This window comes from Bombina bombina, chromosome 1 (genome assembly GCF_027579735.1).
Source record: "Bombina bombina isolate aBomBom1 chromosome 1, aBomBom1.pri, whole genome shotgun sequence".
In the NCBI taxonomy this organism is placed as follows: domain Eukaryota; kingdom Metazoa; phylum Chordata; class Amphibia; order Anura; family Bombinatoridae; genus Bombina; species Bombina bombina.
In genome coordinates this window covers 279,302,136-279,323,186 of record NC_069499.1, presented here as the reverse complement: position 1 = coordinate 279,323,186, position 21,051 = coordinate 279,302,136, and the positions used below count along the sequence as shown (strand labels likewise).

The window sequence follows — 21,051 nt, the reverse complement described above, 5'->3', positions numbered from 1 at the left end:
ACTCACTATAACTTGCACTGATATTGTCTTTACATATATTATTCTTAAAACATTACACAAAAGAGCAATGATATATTATTGTGTAAAAACAAATAAAAATGATTATACTGCGAGGTGTAGAAGTTGCAGTTGGCTTCTGTGACATAATCTAATTGCATAAAAAGGCTCATGTAATAACAATTCACAGCACAGAACAGATTTGTGTCAAACACAGTCTCTCATTTTAATTGCGATATAAATACTTCCCAGGGGCTGATATCAGAAGTACTCTAACTAACATGTAATTGTCATGACATGATTGGTTCTGGTTAATTGCAAGAGATCAATTAACCTATAATTTAATATCTAGCCCTTGACATGAGAGTCCTGACATTTGCTGTAATAAATTAAAATTTAAATACATCGCCATACTTACAGAGACTGAATAATCACCCCCACTAATTTATATTCTGAAATGCTATCATGGCTTAGCTGCACTATGCTTCATAGAAAGCTGTTAATTTACACAGGGGGTATTTATTAATGAAGGGAGAAAGATGAACATGAAAAGGACATGGTGCTTTATTACTGTGCTGGTACAGACATAATGAAATGGGGCAGGCATGCATAAGTCTCATGTCTTAAAGTCAGGGTTTAGTAGCTTTTAGGACAATCTTCTTACCTCTCATTAAAGTCATGTATTAGATATAATGGTGGTGTATTTATAATTTTTTGTGCTATGCTAGGCTCCGGGACCTCAACCCTAACAATTTTAGATTATTTTTGCCTCATATAATCTTGTGCCAATGAATGCATGAAGGTAATGCAAACTCTGACAGGCAACCAAGAATCATTTATTTTTTAATAAAAAAAACATAAATTATGCTTACCTGATAATTTCATTTCCATCGTGGGGAGGAGAGTCCACGGCTTCATTCATTACTTTTGGGAATAAAGAACCTGGCCACCAGGAGGAGGCAAATACACCCCAGCCAAAGGCTTAAATACCTCCCCCACTCCCCTCATCCCCCAGTCATTCTGCTGAGGGAACAAGGAACAGTAGGAGAAATATCAGGGGATAAAAGGTGCCAGAAGATAAATTAAATTTAGGTCCGCCCACCTGAGTTATCGGTGGGAGCCATGGACTCTCCTCCCCATGATGGAAATGAAATTAACAGGTAAACATAATTTATGTTTTCCATCTAAAGGGGAGGAGAGTCCATGGCTTCATTCATGTCAGGGTTTTTTCCCTGCTTTGTTTGCCATGTGCTGCTGGCAGCCATTGTACTCACCTCTCTTGCTGAGTCTGGTGCAGAGTGTGTGATGCTGCTCATTTCCTACACGTCTTCTTATGGCTAGACTGGTGTACATCATTCGTGTGTGACAGGTTGCAGTCTCAGAATTGTGAGGTAATCACTTATTATTTAAAGGGCCTCTGTTCAGTATGCTTTGCACTTGCATTGTCTCAGACCTGTTTGTGATTTCCAGTTCCTGTGTATTACCTGGCTGTCTGACGTCCCTCCTGGTTCCTGATCCCTGGCTTGTTCCTGACTCTGCTGTTCTCCTTGTTCCTGATTCCGGCTCATCTGACTATTCGCTTTGGCTCCTGACTCGGCTCGTCTGTCTAACAGCTCTGGCTTTGACTTCTGGTGTGTTATTTGACTTGTGGACTTTTTATAATTTTTTTGTTATTAATAAAGGTGTGATTATTTTTGCACTTCTCGTCTCAGTCTGATTCCTGGCACCCTGACAATTCATTACTTTTGGGAAACATATACCCAAGCTTTAGAGGACACTGAATGAAACCGGGAGGGTAAAAAAAAATGCGGACCCTAATCTAAGGTCACCACACCCTGTAAAACCTTTCTCCCAAAAACAGCTTCTGCAGAAGCAAAAACGTCAAATTTGTAAAACTTTGTAAAAGTGTGTAAGGAGGACCAAGTAGCGGCGTTAAAAATCTGCTCCATAGAGGCCTCATTCTTGAAGGCCCAAGACGAAGATACAGCTCTAGTTGAATGAGCTGTGATACTCTGAGGAGGCTTATGTCCCCCTGTCTCAAAGGCCAAGTGAATCAAACTCCTCAACCAAAATGACAAAGAAGTAGAAGAGGCCCTCTGCCCCTTGCGCTTCCCGGAATACATCATAAAGAGTGATGTAGACTCTCTAAAATCCTTTGTAGCCTGAAGATAGAACTTCAAGGCACGAACCACATCCAGATTATGAAGTAACCTCTCCTTAGAAGACGAAGGGTAAGGACACAAAGAAGGAACAATTATTTTCTGATTGATGTTATGGTTAGACACCACCATGGGAAGAAACCCCAAACCTGTGTGAAGAACCACCTTATCCGCATGAAAAAACAGGTAAGGAGGCTCGAATTCCAAGGCAGCGAGCTCAAATACTCTGCGTGCCGATGCGATAGCCAACAGGAAGAGAACCTTCCAGGACAGAATCTTAATGTCAATGGAATGCATAGGCTCAAACGGAACCCTCTGTAATACCTTAAGGACCAATTTTAAGCTCCATGGGGGAGCAGAATGCCTAAAGACAGGCCTAATTCTAGACAGAGCCTGAACGAAAGATTGAATGCCAGGAAGCTCAGCAAGTCTCCTGTGCAACAAGACTGATAATGCTGAAATCTGTTCCTTTAAGGAACTAGCAGCAAGACCCTTCTCCAAACCCTCCTGGAAAAAGGACAGAATCCTGGATACCTTCAACTTGTGCCAAGGATATCCATGCTTCTCACACCAGGACAAGTAAGTCCTATACACCTTATGGTAGATGCAACGAGTGACTGGCTTCCTTGACTGAACCAAAGTGTCAATCACACTCTCAGAAAAACCTCTCTTGGCTAAGACTAAGCATTCAATCTCCACACAGTCAGCCTCAGAGAAACAAGATTTTGATGCTGAAAGGGACCCTGTTCCAGTAAATCCCTGCGACAGGGTAACCTCCATGGCGAGAGGATGACATCGCCACCAGATCCGCAAACCACGTCCACTGCGGCCACGATGGAGCAATTAGGATGGCCGAAGCTCACTCCTGTTTGATGCGTGCCACTACACGTGGTAGCAAGTAGTGCCCCCAGAACCTTAGTGAAGACTCTCTGGGCTGTCACCAGACCGAAAGGAAGGGCCACAAACTGGAAGTGTTGGCCCAGAAATGCAAATCTTAGGAACTTGAAGTAGTCCCTGTGAATTGGATCATGAAGGTAAGCATCCTTCAAGTCTATTGTCGTCATGAACTGCCCCTCTTGAACTAGGGGCAGAATCGATCTAATAGTTTCCATTTTGAACGATGGAACATCCAGAAACTTGTTTAAACACTTTCGGTCCAGAATTGGGCAGGACGTGCCCTCATTCTTTGGAACCACAAAAAGATTTGAAAAGTACCCTAGACCCCTTTCTGCTTGGGTTACTGGTACGATAACACCTAGAGAGGAGAGATCCCTCAAACATTCTAGAAAGGCTTCTCTCTTTTCCGGTCTTGAAGACAGGTTTGACAGGAGAAATCTGCAGATGGGACCTGAATCCTATCCTGCTTGCGCTTTAATTATGGACTAGATAAACTTAATAAACAGACACCTTTATACCTCCAATGGCCGGGGCACTTACCACCTCCTATGACCCGGACTACAGAAACTGCTTCATCTCCTGCGCCGCTGATCAACAGAGGAAGTAGAGACCGCACAGGGTCACATGGAATGCCTTGCAGGACCGCCCCTGCACTAAGGAGAAAACGCGCCAAAACCGGCCGCGCAAATACTCCCGGAAGTCAACCTGAAAGTTCCACCATTGCCAGAGCCTCATCTCGCACATAATGCAGCAATCACACAATAAACAATATCATGTATAACCCCCCCTGTTCAATAATCCCCTTGCCAGCAATATTAACCCTTGATTCCTTAAGATAAAAGGTGCCACACTGTGACCCTGTCTTCTGCGTTATCATTATGCATAAAAAATGAAACAATCTTACCAGAATCTATGCCGTGGAACAGGAACACAGCCCTTCAAGTGTGACAGGTAGAAGTATCACTCCTGACATAGACTTGAGTGCAGAAAGCAGGCAGCAAAACTCGTCAACGATGATTTCTTGTGGAGCTGTTAGATGAGTCGGGATGGTTTCACAGAAAGACTCTCCCTGCATCTCCGGACTCTAACTTTCACCCAGGCTCTCACTAAGAGGCTGACAGGACTACTTAAAACTCCAGTCCCATTTTGAAGAGTACTACCCTCCATAAGAGACTACTCTGAATCTTTGGCACTTCTCTGCCATCCTCCTGTGATGAAAGCCAAATAATGACTGGGGGATGAGGGGAGTAGGGGAGGTATTTAAGCCTTTGGCTGGGGTGTCTTTGCCTCCTTCTGGTGGCCAGGTTCTTTATTCCCAAAAGTAATGAATGAAGCCGTGGACTCTCCTCCCCTTTACATGGAAAATAAATAAATAAAGTTAGTGCGCCACTTGTAACCTAGTCCTATATATTTGAAAGGATTTATTTTATTTTTATATGCAAACATTTATCTTATTGCAGATTATATTCTTTAGCCACAGCAGTAGTTTAGGTAACATTGCTTTTTGTTCATCTAGCTATACTGCTATTTGCTATTAACCTTACTTCTTTGTTTTATCAGTTATTCACATTTAATACTGCCCTCAATTACTGTGACTGACTCACCTGTGCTTGAATAAGAAAATTCTTTATATCTGACCTGTTGGAAGTGCTTGAGGATTAAAACTGAAAAAACACTGCTGTACAATGTCATGGTCACATTTATTTAAGAGCGGACAAAACATACAAGCCATTGTAATTAACCTGACAATTACTGTCTGTAATATGATTTAAAATTAGTGTTCATGATGGATTCCATCAGAGTAGGACTTTATCTGTATCTATATTCTATATTACCTGCATTAACCTTGACTCTAAAATACCAGCAGTGTAGATAAAACACTCTGAATAAGATTGCAAGTGGTGCACTATTTAGAGTAAACTTTGCTAGAAGTAATCTTTTTGTGGCACATAAGATATTGTTGTTTACACTTGGTTCCATCCCCTTCCCAAGCCGTTTCATGTTACGGATGCAAATATTCCTTAGGAAAAGTAATTTTGAAAAAGCCTTGGTGAGTGTTCTTCTTATTATACAGTATATATATATATATATATATATATATATATATATATAAACACATACAATAAAAAGAACATATTCCTGTATGTGAAGAACATTGGAATGTGAAATATGTACAGTATTTATATATAAACACATAAATACAGTTGTACACACATCTATACTTACACACACACACACATATATATATATATATATATATATATATATATATATATATATGCATAAATACACATATTTAAACATGTATATGTATGTGTGTATCTGTATATATATATATATATATATATATATATATATATATATACAGACATCCCAACTCTCCCTGAAGTTCAGGGAGTCTCCCTGATTGTAATAGCGGCTCCCTGAGGCCAGCAAATGGAATGCAATCTCCCTGAAACTCCAAGTACCATGATCCAATGTGGCCCAAATTCGGAAAAAGTGTACCTTTAAGGAATGCCTTTAGTTGCTGGGACGATATAGAACCCTCAAAGCATGCATCAGTAACCAAAAAGCTCCCACTGATTTTAGTAAAATAAAACACAAATACTACCTTATTTACTGCACGTAATTAAACTTCGTATTCTAAAATATTGAAGCATTCAACAAGCGTATGATCACTGGAAAATAGGTTTGTTGTATGTGGTTGTGCAATAAAGCTACTTTTTTTTAATGTGACTTTAGTGGGAAGCTACTTTAATGATAAGTCTCTATCTTATTTAGGGTTTCAAGGTGTCCAATATAGAACTGGGGGGGGGGGGGGGGTGGCGCAGTAGCGGGAGAATCCACCTCCCTGAAATAAGTTTTTGCAGGTTGGGATGTCTGTATTTATATATATATATATATATATATATATATATATATATATATATATATATATATATATATATATATATATATATATATATATACTTTATATATATATACACACACACACACCACACATACATACACACGTTATCTCACTTTGCAGTTAAACAACTTGTAATATACCATATACCTTTTAACCCTTATAACTTTTTTTAATATTTATTTCTATCGCTAATTTTTATTAGTTTATATATGAGTGTAACTGTAATTTGCAATGTATTTATGTTATGTTTAATGCAACTTTTTTAAATGCACTAACTTTTACACAAGGTTTTCTATTGGGCTAACCAGACAATCTTAAAATGCAATTGAGCTCTCTCAATTGCCTTCACTTTCAACTTGTAATACATGTGAAAAAAGTAAAGATCGCTCGTGATCAACAGTTGGAGCTTCACTTTTAATCTAACCCCCTGTGGGTAAACAGCTTATTAAAGAGACATAGGGCCCAATTATATAAAGCTCCTCGCTCTGACAAGATGATCTGCAAACTATCGGCTAGATTACGAGTTTTGCGTTATGAGCAGTACGGTGCTAACTTGCACTATATTGTCACCGCTCACTTCCCTACAGCGCTGGTATTACAGGTTTATAAAAACCCGGTGTTATCAGGCAAAAAGTGAACGTAGAGTAAAATTGTGCTCATACCGTACTCCAATACCAGCGCTGCTGAAAGCCGCGGTGAGCTGGTTTTACATGCTTGTGCACGATTTCCCCATAGACATCAATGGGGAGAGCTGGCTGAAAAAAAGTCTAACACCTGCAAAAAAGCAGCGTAAAGCTCCGTAACGCAGCCCTATTGATTCCTATGGGGAAATAAAATTTATGTTTACACCTAACACCCTAACATGAACCCCGAGTCTAAACACCCCTAATCTTACACTTATTAACCCCTAATCTATCAATATGAGCATATGTCCATATTACAACAAAAAAGCAACTACAATCCAGGCAATACCCATTATCATAGGATGAATGTCAGTGTCTAGAAAAAGTCACCTTTTTATCAAATGCACTAAAATAAAGATCTATATGGTGGTTTTAAACCAAGTTTATTAAAATGTTTATTTCTGTTGTCATTGCAGTTTCAGAAACTTAGACAGATAAGCTCTCCTCTACCAACACTTTAATGAAAAACCTTAGCAGTAATAATGTATTTTGTACAAACGAGCAATAAACCAGGAATTAAATATAAACCCATGGCCATCCATATTTGTATGTACCCCAATGTGACTGAAATCTAGAGATTGCTGCACCGTATAAAACACAAACTGTTGTTGAGATTACTCATAGAATCTGTATAAGCTGCATGTTTCATGTTCATAATTAGATTGAATAAATTGTATGTCAATGTTCATAAACTATTGATTCCCTGATTTATTTGGTTGTCCAGTTCTCAGCTGTTTTCTCTATTGATTTAATTACTCAACTCTTGACAGGGATGTCCACTGATCTGTTGCCAGAATCTCTATTGATTTGAGTGTTCCAGTTCATAGCTGTTTTTTAATTGTTCTGTACCTACTGTAGTCTAATTATTATACCGCCTTCCCGTAGTTACAAAATAGGTTTCCCATCACTGTGAAAAATCTAGTGCTGAATAGCCAAGTCCCAGTGCTGATATATGATTATTAGAGAGAACTAGTAAGAGCTATGTATTCATAGTCCCAGTGCAGTTTCTATAACATTGTATTAGGTATTACAGCAAATTAAAGCCCACAAATCGTACAATTTCTTACCTGCTTCACATCATACGCCAAGAGGACATATCTGAGATCTGGGGACACTGAATATCGTGATGCTTTAAATGTCACCTGAAAATCAAAACAAATCAAAATTTAGATTTTAGAAATAAATTGTAAGAATAAATTGTACAGTAACATAGCTAATTAAATTAGGCAGATAGTTATGTTGCCTGTAAACTTTGGACTCGCAATTGGGTATATTTTTTCATTGTGGAACTGGTGAAATCATTTTAAAAATTCTATTAATCAAACAGAACTTCACACTTCTATATAAAAAGGTCAGAAACTTTGATGTTGCAAAAGGAAAGAAGCAGAAAAGAGAGTTGTGGAATTACAAGAATAAAGAAGTAGAAAGCAATTTTAAAGAGAGAGCAGCCTTTTGGTCCTGATGCCTTGGGTAGAACGGTCATGTTTTATATTGTGAGACTAAAACCCCTATTTTATATATGTTGGGGCATTACTGACAACAGCTACTTATTTTATCAGTGCTACAGAATCTTGTGGCTCTTTACAAATACACAGGGCTAGATTACAAGTGGAGTGGCATTTTGCACTTCCTCTAGAGCGCTAACTCCGGTACAATTATGATTTTTGCGCTAGTCAGGTTGTGCTCATATTACAAGTTGAAAGTAAACTCTAGCAGTAACCCGACTAGCGCAAAAATCTGATCTTAGATTATCGCATGCGCCTTCACATATTCTCCCTAGAAGTCAATGGAGCAAAAAAAGTGAAGGGGGGGTAACTAACACCTCACTCTTGCGCAAACCCGATCACATATTCTTATTTGCGTTAACCCGACATGAAAATAGGAATATTTAATATTCCAATGTTCTTTACATAACTGAATATGTTATATTTATTCACAAATACATATTTCTACATATATCTGGTTTTTTTTGCACAAATATATATATATATATATATATATAGATAGGTATAGATATATACAGATGTGCAGAACATTGGAATGGGAAATATTTACAGTAAATAAATAGTTAAACCCTTTATTCAAAATTAATATTGCACAAATATGGCTCCAACCTACTTGTATATATGTCTATATGTGTGTACATATGCATTTATGTGTTTATATGTGTGTGTATATATATATATATATATATATATATGTGTGTCTGTAAATACATATATACACATATAAATAGATAAATACATATGTACACACAGAAAAACACACACATATATATATATATATATATATACAGTATATATATATATATATATATATATATATATATATATATATATATATATATATATATATATATATATATATATATATATATATATATACTGTATATATATATATATACACACAGGGAGTGCAGAATTATTAGGCAAGTTGTATTTTTGAGGATTAATTTTATTATTGAACAACAACCATGTTCCCAATGAACCCAAAAAACTCATTAATATCAAAGCTGAATAGTTTTGGAAGTAGTTTTTAGTTTGTTTTTAGTTATAGCTATTTTAGGGGGATATCTGTGTGTGCAGGTGACTATTACTGTGCATAATTATTAGGCAACTTAACAAAAAAACAAATATATACCCATTTCAATTATTTATTTTTACCAGTGAAACCAATATAACATCTCAACATTCACAAATATACATTTCTGACATTCAAAAACAAAACAAAAACAAATCAGTGACCAATATAGCCACCTTTCTTTGCAAGGACACTCAAAAGCCTGCCATCCATGGATTCTGTCAGTGTTTTGATCTGTTCACCATCAACATTGCGTGCAGCAGCAACCACAGCCTCCCAGACACTGTTCAGAGAGGTGTACTGTTTTCCCTCCTTGTAAATCTCACATTTGATGATGGACCACAGGTTCTCAATGGGGTTCAGATCAGGTGAACAAGGAGGCCATGTCATTAGATTTTCTTCTTTTATACCCTTTCTTGCCAGCCACGCTGTGGAGTACTTGGACGCGTTTGATGGAGCATTGTCCTGCATAAAAATCGTGTTTTTCTTGAAGGATGCAGACTTCTTCCTGTACCACTGCTTGAAGAAGGTGTCTTCCAGAAACTGGCAGTAGGACTGGGAGTTGAGCTTGACTCCATCCTCAACCCGAAAAGGCCCCACAAGCTCATCTTTGATGATACCAGCCCAAACCAGTACTCCACCTCCACCTTGCTGGCGTCTGAGTCGGACTGGAGCTCTCTGCCCTTTACCAATCCAGCCACGGGCCCATCCACCTGGCCCATCAAGACTCACTCTCATTTCATCAGTCCATAAAACCTTAGAAAAATCAGTCTTGAGATATTTCTTGGCCCAGTCTTGACGTTTCAGCTTGTGTGTCTTGTTCAGTGGTGGTCGTCTTTCAGCCTTTCTTACCTTGGCCATGTCTCTGAGTATTGCACACCTTGTGCTTTTGGGCACTCCAGTGATGTTGCAGCTCAGAAATATGGCCAAACTGGTGGCAAGTGGCATCTTGGCAGCTGCACGCTTGACTTTTCTCAGTTCATGGGCAGTTATTTTGCGCCTTGGTTTTTCCACACGCTTCTTGCGACCCTGTTGACTATTTTGAATGAAACTCTTGATTGTTCGATGATTCCGCTTCAGAAGCTTTGCAATTTTAAGAGTGCTGCATCCCTCTGCAAGATATCTCACTATTTTTGACTTTTCTGAGCCTGTCAAGTCCTTCTTTTTACCCATTTTGCCAAAGGAAAGGAAGTTGCCTAATAATTATACACACCTGATATAGGGTGTTGATGTCATTAGACCACACCCCTTCTCATTACAGAGATGCACATCACCTAATATGCTTAATTGGTAGTAGGCTTTCGATCCTATACAGCTTGGAGTAAGACAACATGCATAAAGAGGATGATGTGGTCAAAATACTCATTTGCCTAATAATTCTGCACTCCCTGTACTGTATATATATACACATATATACTGTATATATACATATCCATCTTTAGACATGTATATCTATGTATCTCAATGTAAAAGTCCTTTATCTGCTTTTGTTTTTCTAACACCAAAGATCTCATATCTTTGAGCCTTCATAACTTTTGTGTTTCTTATAATTTATATTATACAGTGTTATTATGAGTGTGTGTACATTGTAATGTATTTTTTTATGTGTTTTGTGCAATTTTTTATTTTCGTGAAACAGTTAACCAGAGCTCTGTGATTGCGGTAAAGATTCTAGCCTAAATCAGGATTGTGTTCACTCGATTGCATTTTCATTCAACTTGTTATACAAGCAGTAAGCACGATGAGTGCAATCCCCTGCAATATACCCCTTTTCGCTTTGGCAACAAATGATTGTGCTCCACTTGTATTCTAGCCCATAATAATAATAATATTTTAGATATTTTCTATTAGCAACAAAATATTCATAAGAAAAAAAATACTTAAAGATACCCAGACAAATGGATTAAATCAATATAGTGACGGAGACCTTCAATGTTGAACAGCTGCTGTTCTTCATTCCTTTAAAACCCATATCATATTAGCAACAGTTTGTTAATAAGTTTGTCTGTTTCTCTATTTCATGCCAACACTTAAATGTGTTTTATTTTGTTTCATACAAGTTAATCAAAGGCAGTAGGGAACAGGTGTTTGGGAGGCACGAAAAATGTTGTATGCTATTATACTTGCTTGATGACTTTGTATAGTGGGTCATTAAGGTTAATTAAACTTGTAAGAACCACCTGATGACTTTAGGATGCCATAAATCATTTAAAAATGCCCCATTCTGATCAGAACAGTAATTGCATTTGATGTCATAGAGACCATGAGCTTATGACATTTATGGTTACTGTCTCTGATTGCTACATGTGGACTTCCTTACCCTATGGGGGAACCATTGGACTTTTGAAGGGTGAGATTCAGTTCACATTTGGCAAAGCAAGAGCAAGGAGAGAACAACACCTACTTCCCTGTCAGTTTTCTAAGAATTTTCAGAAGTTGTACGAATTTCAAAGCTGCTTTTAAGGAAGAAGAGGACCCCACTAAACACAGAAGAGCAATACTGAAAAATTCTGTTATAAGCAGCATGATAAACTACATCACATAATGTATTCTAAACAGCCTCTTATAAAACTAAGAAGTGTAAGCTAAGAAATAGATAAAAAAAATAGACAGACAGACAGAGTGAGCTAGATAGAGCTAATAGATTGATATAGATACCATATATAGATATAATTTTTTTATAATAAAGAATTAAATAATGTATTTAGTAAAATATTGGTTGGTAGTTGTTTATTAGTCATCTATAACTTTACCATAAAATAATTGGAAAACCATAGAGGGACAGATTATATGTCATCTCTCATTGGAACCTTGCTTTTTTTTATTTATTTTTTATTGAGGATAGTACAATGAAAATAAATGTAACACAAGACACAAACATGTTAAGTATTTACATCATATCTGGGAGTTTGTTTTAATAATATAGATATTCAGTCCTCTTTTTTCATCCCCCTGATCTTGATAGTTCTCTCTTGGACCTATGTTAAGGAATATGTTAGTTGTGGGGGTTCAATAGTAGATAAAGTACATAACAACAACAGAAAGAACATTTGTATCTCAAAAAAATAAACGACAAGGAATAATGCTATTTTGGCAGAGCCAGTTCAAGATATATAGATCGAGATGCAAGAAGCCAAAACTGTATGCCACAATCCTATATATTAGAGCACTGTACATTTATTCTTTTAAAGTAAACTCATGTAATTCCTGTGTGGATAACTATCATATAATATAGATAAAATCATTATGGAATATACCACCTTGATTTAGCATAAAAAGATTCAGAGAGCCTTGACAAAGTATGAGCAAATTGTTCCTTCTTCGTGTCTGATGTTATAGACATTGGGTAGCTATAGGGTTGGGTAGAATGTTTGGTCCTAATTTATGTTTGTAAATTGTGTGAAGCTAATAGGACATCCCAGCCTGGTTGTTTAATATCATGAATTCTCATGGATTAGTATGCAAGGGAAGCTCCTGTATTAGGGGTGACACATTAACACCATCCTGTACTAATATGTTTACTAATATGTATCAGCATATTAGTACTAGGTTGCTGTCTCGCCACAGACAGCAATGTCCTAGATAGTGTAGTCATAGTGCCTGTTTGTTCAAATTATGTTAGAGCATCTTCTGCATGGCTGAATGTTAGAACTTGTCTAAATGTTTAGTAATCATTCAGTGTAAATAATTTTTGGGAGGGCTATCTGGACCCCAGTGCCTTAAAGAAGGAGTGAAAATGAAAGGTAGAACTCCTTTAAGAAGGCAGACTTCTTATATCACAGTCTGCCTGTGAAAAGCTAATAGATGCATCTGATATTTATTGTACACCATATAGATGATATTTTTAAGTAGTTATCACATTTATGAAACAAATTAAATATAATAAACTAAAATTTAGTATTTATTACCTGAAGAGAAACAGAATGATTTCAGATGTTCAGGGATAGACAAGCTGACAAATTCCACTGTTTCAAAACGAGCATAGGTAGATAAATAATCCAAATAAAAGGAAAAAAGAATTCAGCCTTTCATAAAAAAATCAAAGATTACAGATGTTCAGAAATAGTCAAACTTCTGCGGTTTCCCAACTTGCGTAAGTAGAGAAATAATCCAAATAAAAGGATAACCAGAACACAGCCTTTCAGAAGTGCTTGGTTAAGCTGAATTATAACAAAGATGTCTTGCACTGCATCTATACATAGTGAAATTTAAAAAGGGGAGGAGCTAAAACAGATACAAAGTGGTTTTTAAGAGGAAGTAGACAGTATGAATGTGTTTATTATTGAAATCGAAATTACTCCTTTTTACTCTTTCAGTCATGACATCGAATTTTAAAAGGGGAGGAGCTAAAACAGTTGCAAAGTGTTTTTTTTAAGAGGAGGTAGACAGTATGAATGTGTTTATAATTGAAATCAAATTTACTTTTTTTTACTCTTTCACTCATGAAATCGAATTTAAGTAAGAATGTTAATGTAATACATCTATTTACAAAATCGAATGCTGCAAAAAAAGAATATTAATAATAAATGTACAATTGAATGTTAGTTTAAGTTTTGCAATGTAAATTTTGAAATCGAATGTCAATTTATATTTACAATACAAATTTATATTTAAAAATGTCACTTTAAGAGGAGGTAGACAGTAGGGATGGATGAATGTAAATATAAATCGAATGTAACAATGAATACATACTATAATGTAATTATAAATCGAAATCTAATTCAAAATACATACTCGAATGTTCCTAATAAAGAACATAAATAAAAACTACCGTAAGTTTCTTATTATAAGGCTCTTCCTTCCTGCTAACTCTTGAGCCTATTATTTCCACAGCTACTCGATTAGGATATTTACTCTGCTCAAAATCTTTAATAAAGGTGTTTAAGCATTGATATATATCAAACATTTGGAAATATTGAGTGGCAAGTAACTACAAACATGAAAACAGTGGAATCTAATCTCACTACTACATAATACATGAACCATCTAACTTTTTATGAGCTACTTATGTTGACCAGAACATATCAAACTTTCTTAAGAAAAAGTCCGGTACTATTGAGATGTAGTTAGATACTTACGTGGTGTTTGATCTCGGTATATCAGAATATGCATAGAGAGGGCTTTCATGGCAGTACCAGCACACTCCGCAGCAACCCCCAGTATCAGCAAAGATTTCTCATTCTGTGAAGAGCAAGCCCTCAGTGACCATTAAAGGGACAGTCTAGACCAAAATAAACTTTCATAATTCAGATAGAGCATGTAATTTTAAACAATTTTCCAATTTACTTTTATCACCAATTTTGCTTTGTTCTCTTGGTATTCTTAGTAAAAAGCTTAACCTAGGAGGTTCATATGCTAATTTCTTAGACCTTGAAGCCCACCTCTTTCAGATTGCATTTTAACAGTTTTTCACCACTAGAGGGTGTTAGTTCATGTATTTCATATATATAACACTGTGCTCGTGCACGAGAAGTTATCTAGGAGCAGGCACTGATTGGCTAGGCTGCAAGTCTGTCAAAAGAACTGAAAAAAGGGCAGTTTGCAGAGGCTTAGATACAAGATAATCACAGAGGTTAAAAGTATATTATTATAACTGTATTGGTTATGCAAAACTGGGAAATGGGTAATAAAGGGATTATCTATCTTTTAAAACAATAAAAATTCTGGTGTAGACTGTCCATTTAAGGAGTGTAACTTTGGATCATTCTTCATTGTTGCTATAGGACTGCATAGGTGTTTCGGTTCTGAGCCCTGAGTTGAATCTCTCGGAGCCGTGATCCAGTGCTCTGTTGAGATATGATCCCTGAACAGGTACTCAGTGTTGGTCGAGACGGCCAGAGCGACTTGGGCCGTAGCTTGTCTGGCTGCATGAGAGGGGCCCCCGGGTGTGGTCGCACCGTCATTATCAATCCGATCCGGTTCATCAGGCTCACTCATCTGCGCATCGCTTTGGTGATGGGCCCTGTAGTGTTATATGGTGTTTTCTGTTTTGTACCGGGTCCATGCGGCCAGCCTTGGCCACCACCGAGCTGTCCCAAGTTAGTAACATTTTTTAAGTATTGATGTTAGTCTGTCTGATGATGTTTTCTTGCTTGGCTTGTATGAGTAGCATGGTGCCAGGTGTAATGCCTGTGTGTAGAATCCGCTTCTGTAAAGTAGGTTGCCCAGCTGTGTGTGCTTGGGTGATGTAATCTGTTATGCTTGATGTGTCTTCTGACTCAGGAGCCGCTGCCATTTTTATGGGTGTAATGCTGAGTAACCAAATCAGATTATCATATGGGGCCCTGTCCATTAAAGAGCGCATCAGGCTCTCAATTTTTTCAAGATTGCGATCAGGACTTTCTTGTAGTCTGGTTGCAGTGAGAATAGTCATTTTCCCCTGTTGTTCTCTCCAATCTCAGAATATATACATGGGGACTGTACAGCTCTTTGTTATGCTCAGTTAAGGCTGACTACCTCAGAAAATCAAGGGGGAAAGCACTACCTGTTATGAGCCGACGCACCAGGTCTTTGATGTCTGATCCTGAGTTCTAATTTCCCTAATACAGCTCGGGCCAGTTGAAATGAACTTCTCACAATGGAGATGTGTATAATATTGTTCAGTATAGTTATCTTTGCTGTAGGTTTTTCACCAAAAAATGGCGGATGGTTAGTGATTCAATTAGAGCTCCTGGAGATGCGACCATTCAGGATCGCTGCTTGGACACACCCCTACCTTGATTTTTTTTTATCCAGAAATAAATAAATGGTCTTTTTTCCATCCCTCATTAATGATAGGTTGGTGATGGGTATATATTATATATATTATGTTATATGGGTAATTTGAAACTCACATATTAAGCATATTGAGTGTAGCCTTAAATCTTGTATCAAATGTTTATAATGCAGCACACAGTATTCCATAGCAGCATTCCACAAGTTTCTTTTGTATAAGTTGTAACTTATGGTTCTAATATAAGATTCTCTCAACATATGCTTATATGGACATATTCTGTTCCTATACCTTATTTCCTGTGGGCCCCATCAATATTTGTAATTGCTAACTACATTTTTTATATATTTCCTGTGGCCTCTTGCATGACGTATCATTTACTATATAACCTTTGTTCATATTGTGAATAAACGGAATTAGTGAGAAAGACTTTGTGCCTGTGTCATTCTTGCTAATTTTCCAGGGCCCTGAAGAGAACGTGTGCTGCACCCTTATCAGCCATAGCTAAGAAACAAACAAAATTACCCTACAAGCTGGTGTCAGACAGTGGGATGGAACAAAGGATCTCATAAGGTAAGTTGAACAAAGTCTTTATTCTGACCTTTTTCTCTTACCACAGAATCCTTAAAAGTTCCACCCACATGGGAATAGTTGGGAAATATATGTGAATCTTTGGTAGATTCTAACTATTGTCTTTGGTAAACTAAAAACAGGAATAGTAGATTTCTTGGTAGAAATCAGGTTAAATATATATATATATATATATATATATATATATATATATATATATATATATATATATATATATATATAATATATATATGAATCTTTGGTAGATTCTAATTATTAAGTCTTTGGTAGACTAAAAAGGAAATAATAGATTTCTTAGGTAGAAATCAGGTTATATAAGTAATATAAAGTCTGGCTGAAGGGTTAAACCACACATTCTCTTGTTGCTTGCTTTTGAAATATGCTGTATGGCTAACATTGCTTTAAAGTTATAAGATAAATACTGCATTGTTTATATGAATTCTTATGCTGCTAGCTTTTTAAATATGCTGTATGGCAAAATACTGTTTATTGTATAAAGTGTTAAGGAAGTAAAATACTGCTTATTGTATAAAGTATTAAGAAAATAACTGTTGCTAATATGTATTGCTGTTTCTGAATGTTAGTAAAACGCTACACTTTTTCTGGTGAAGGGTGACCTTTGACCTAGAGATAATTAAAGCCAGAGACAACTGAAAGAAACAGTATAGTGACACTTTTTTTTCTTTCTCTTGTTGTAAACTTAAGCATTTAAGCACAATAACAGGTAACAGAGTACAACCATTCTAGTTAATGTATTTTTTTTGCAAAAAGATTCAATAATTAATTGCTCAAAGGTAAAGGTATGGCATTTTTTTTTTTTTTTATTATTTTTTAATATTTTTTTTTTTTTTTTGTATTGTATTATATTTGGTTGTGAAGTTTTAAATGATAAGTTAGGAGTTGAGAATGGGCAAATCCCAGTTTAAACACTTTCCATCACCTAGGCCAGGAGAAACATGTAAAGATTATGCAGGAAGGGTGTCACCCGATGGAATTATGTATATTGTTCCTTGGGTTCAGAATATAGCAGACTGGACAGAAGCTATGAGAAGCTCTGATCCATTCCCCAGAGAGGGGGATAATGATAAATTGTATATGAATATGGTAAAAGGGTTGTGTCTAGATGATGAAGAGGCATTTCCATGGTATAAGGGTGACCCAGGGTGGGATATGAATTATATGAAAAAGGGTGGGGGAAATTTGCTGACTGTTGCTCCATACAAAGAAGGGTAAAAGTGGGAAGCAAAGACAGACAGCATATTCACCCCCCCCCCCCTGCCCCATATAATGCCCCTCACCTACCTTTGCCATCATATAACAGACTATATCCTAGCCTTCCATTGCCTAGTGACATAGATCTAGAGACCATTGCTATTGCCTCTGCTCAGGTACCACAGGAATGGACCATGCCAGGACCTTCTGTAACTCCCCGATACCAGGTCACTATACCCCCAATTATGTCCAAACCCCCGATTAAGGTTGAACCAGTAACACCTTCCTACCACCCTACAATAACCCCACAATATAGAAGAGAGAATAAAAAAGTAGAAGGGGAGGAGGCAGCTGAACCAGAAGCTAGTATGCCATTTCTTACTGTGGGAGACCAATTAATTATTAAACCTTTGTCCCCAGGTGAATTAAGGGAAATTACCAAGGGAGCCCAAAACCCCGTCAACATCCATCAGCTTGTATTATTTATTTAAAAAGAATGTTACAAGGACAAAACATGACACAGACAGACATAAGAATTATCATTGATGCACTTCTAGATTATGACCCTGAATCAGGTTGGGAGTCGGGTAATGTAAAGAGAATTAGTAAATTGAGTCATGATCCAACAATTAACTATGCCCTAAACACACGTGAGGGACTTGACGAAATGTGGAGAGAATTAAGTATAGAAATGCATAGAATATGGAAGGATAAATAAAGTATGTCAATTGCACTAGCATGCAAACAGAATACAAAGGAAACAGTAGTAGAATTTGTTAAGCGTTTTTATAAATGCTGGTAGGAAGAGTCTGGAATGGAATCAGGAGATGCAATGGGCTCTCTGAAGGTCCACACTTGCATTAGTAATATGCAACATCAGCTTTCTTTGTTGGTGAAACAACTTGTCTCTGATTGGCCGGAGTTGACTCCAGCAGAATTCTTGAAAAGAATTCATGAAAAAGAAGGGGCAGGTTGTTTTAACATCAGGAAATTAGAGGGAAAAAACGCTGCAAGCAGAGTTTACAACATTGTGATCCATTCCAGGCCAGGGAAAGGGATAATACAGGGAGTAATAGAATGTATGTGAGAGGTAGAGGGAGAGCTAGAGGAAGAGCTACAGGCAATTATACTTCAAACAGAACACATTGTTTTAACTGTGGGGAACAGGGACATTGGAAAATGAATGCCCAAAACCCCCTAATAATTCTGGCCCCCCTTACAATCCCAGACAGTATAACAGAGAGCCTTACATAACCCCTGCACCCATAGAGGCACCCAAACACAACATACAATGGCCATAGGGGTGCCCAGAAGGTAGCACTCCAATTTTTCCAGTGGTGTCAACAAGTTATCATGAGCAACCATACTTAATCCTAGAAGTGGAGGGAGAACCCCTACCATTTCTAGTAGACACAGGAGCTACATGCTCTGCCTTATGCTCAGATATGTATGATGGTATTACTGGAAAATCTGAACATTCTCTAGGGATTAATGGAGTGCTGACTCAGACTCGCATCACACCGCCACTTGAAGTTAGGGTACCCTGTACTGGCCAACACCTTTTACACCCATTTCATATTATAACCGGGTGTCCCCTTAACCTTTTGGGTCGTAAACTTATGGGTCCCCTTGGAGTGAAAATAGCTGTCACTAGAGAGGGTGGGTTAGACATAAGTCTAGGGTCCTCTAACCTGTGTTTTTCTAATGACATATTGACAGATGTCCCATCCTCTGTATGGGCATCTTCAAAACTTGACGTTGGTTTAGTTCAGTGTACCCCATATAAAGCCAGATTAAAACCTAATACTACTCCTGTGTTTATTAAACAATATCCATTGTCTAGAGAAAAGAAAGAAGGGATAAGACCCATGTTAAAGGAATTCCTTAAACAAGGAATCCTCCGTCCAGTAATTTCTCCCTATAATACCCCCATAAATCCGATCCCAAAGAAAGACAATGAATATAGGTTAGTACAAGACCTAAGGGCAATTAATGAAATAGTAATCCCAATTGCCCCAATAGTCCCAGATGTTACAACTTTACTCACAGCCATTCCACATGACGCCTGTATATTTACAGTCATTGATTTAGCTAATGCATTCTTTTCAGTCCGATTGGATAAGGAATGGGGCCTGCATCTAGCACAATGTGTATATTGCTTACAGACCAATGCAACCATCCCCAATAAAGCCCAGCATGACCACTTACCCCCACCTACAGCCCCATTCACACATCTACAAATTGATTTTACACATATTCCAAAAACTGGCACTAAACAATTATATCTGCTTGTAATAGTTGACCAATTTTCTAAGTGGCCAGAAGCCTTTGTTACCCAGAGGGAAGACGCAAAAACAGTCGCTAAAATCTTAGCCACTGAAATAATTCCCAGATTTGGTTGTCCGCTTCTGATTAATTCTGATAACGGTCCAGCATTCATTAGTAAAATCACACATGAGTTAGTAGAATGGTTACAGATTAATTGGAACTTTCACATTCCCTACCATCCTCAAAGCTCAGGGATTGTAGAAAGAATGAATCGCAATATCAAGGAAAACCTTTTAAGGCAACAGCAGGTACATGGGTTAAATAGCAAAACTATTTACCTGCGATTTTAGCAGAAATCAGAATGACCCCAAATCGGACAACCAGGTTGTCTCCATTTGAGGTCCTAATGGGTAGATCATTCCCGACTCCATGGGTAAAAGGCCCGCTTATCATTAAAATGGTGATTTAGATTGTATTAAGGAACAATATGTAAAACAATTGATTGATAAATTGAATGGCATCTATGGTGATGTGTCTTCCCATTTACCTCTTCCCTCATAGGAACCAATCCATCCTTTCAAGCCTGGAGATCTTGTCTGCATCCGCCAGCTGAATAAAGCAAAGAAAGGAGGTTTCCCGTTCAGCAAGCCAGTCACTGTGATCGCTATAACCAGGACTGACGTACTGACTGACGACAAGGACATCTGGATACATGCTTCACGAGTGAAACTCTGTCCAAAGAGGGGAGAAGCGGGTGACAAGCTATCGGTCACCCCTCACAAAGGAGAAGTGGGTGATAAGGTATCGATCACTCCTCACAAAGACCAGGATGACGATCTCAATCATGGATCCAAGACATTCCTGCAAGATCTGCCTTTTCCTAATGGGGATATTGATCTTTGTGTATATCCCAATAGTATTAATAACGGCATGTTATTACTCGCCTGAAGATGCTGGACACTTTACACCTATTTGTGAACTATTTAAAACAAATAATAACTCTATTCTTTTAGAAAGACCAAAAAGGTCTGCACCATTACA

General features: G+C 37.4%; 1 protein-coding gene across 1 annotated transcript in view; it reads right to left on the bottom strand.

Annotated features, from left to right (window-relative positions):
• The window catches only part of DPP10 (dipeptidyl peptidase like 10), a gene marked incomplete at its 5' end in the record, with an annotated part of 707,293 nt that overhangs the window by 348,204 nt on the left and 338,038 nt on the right, over positions 1-21,051 (bottom strand). The window contains one exon of the mRNA XM_053698006.1: positions 7,715-7,789. Within this exon, the coding sequence (XP_053553981.1) occupies positions 7,715-7,789 (75 nt within the window). The remainder of the gene's footprint in view (positions 1-7,714; positions 7,790-21,051) is intronic.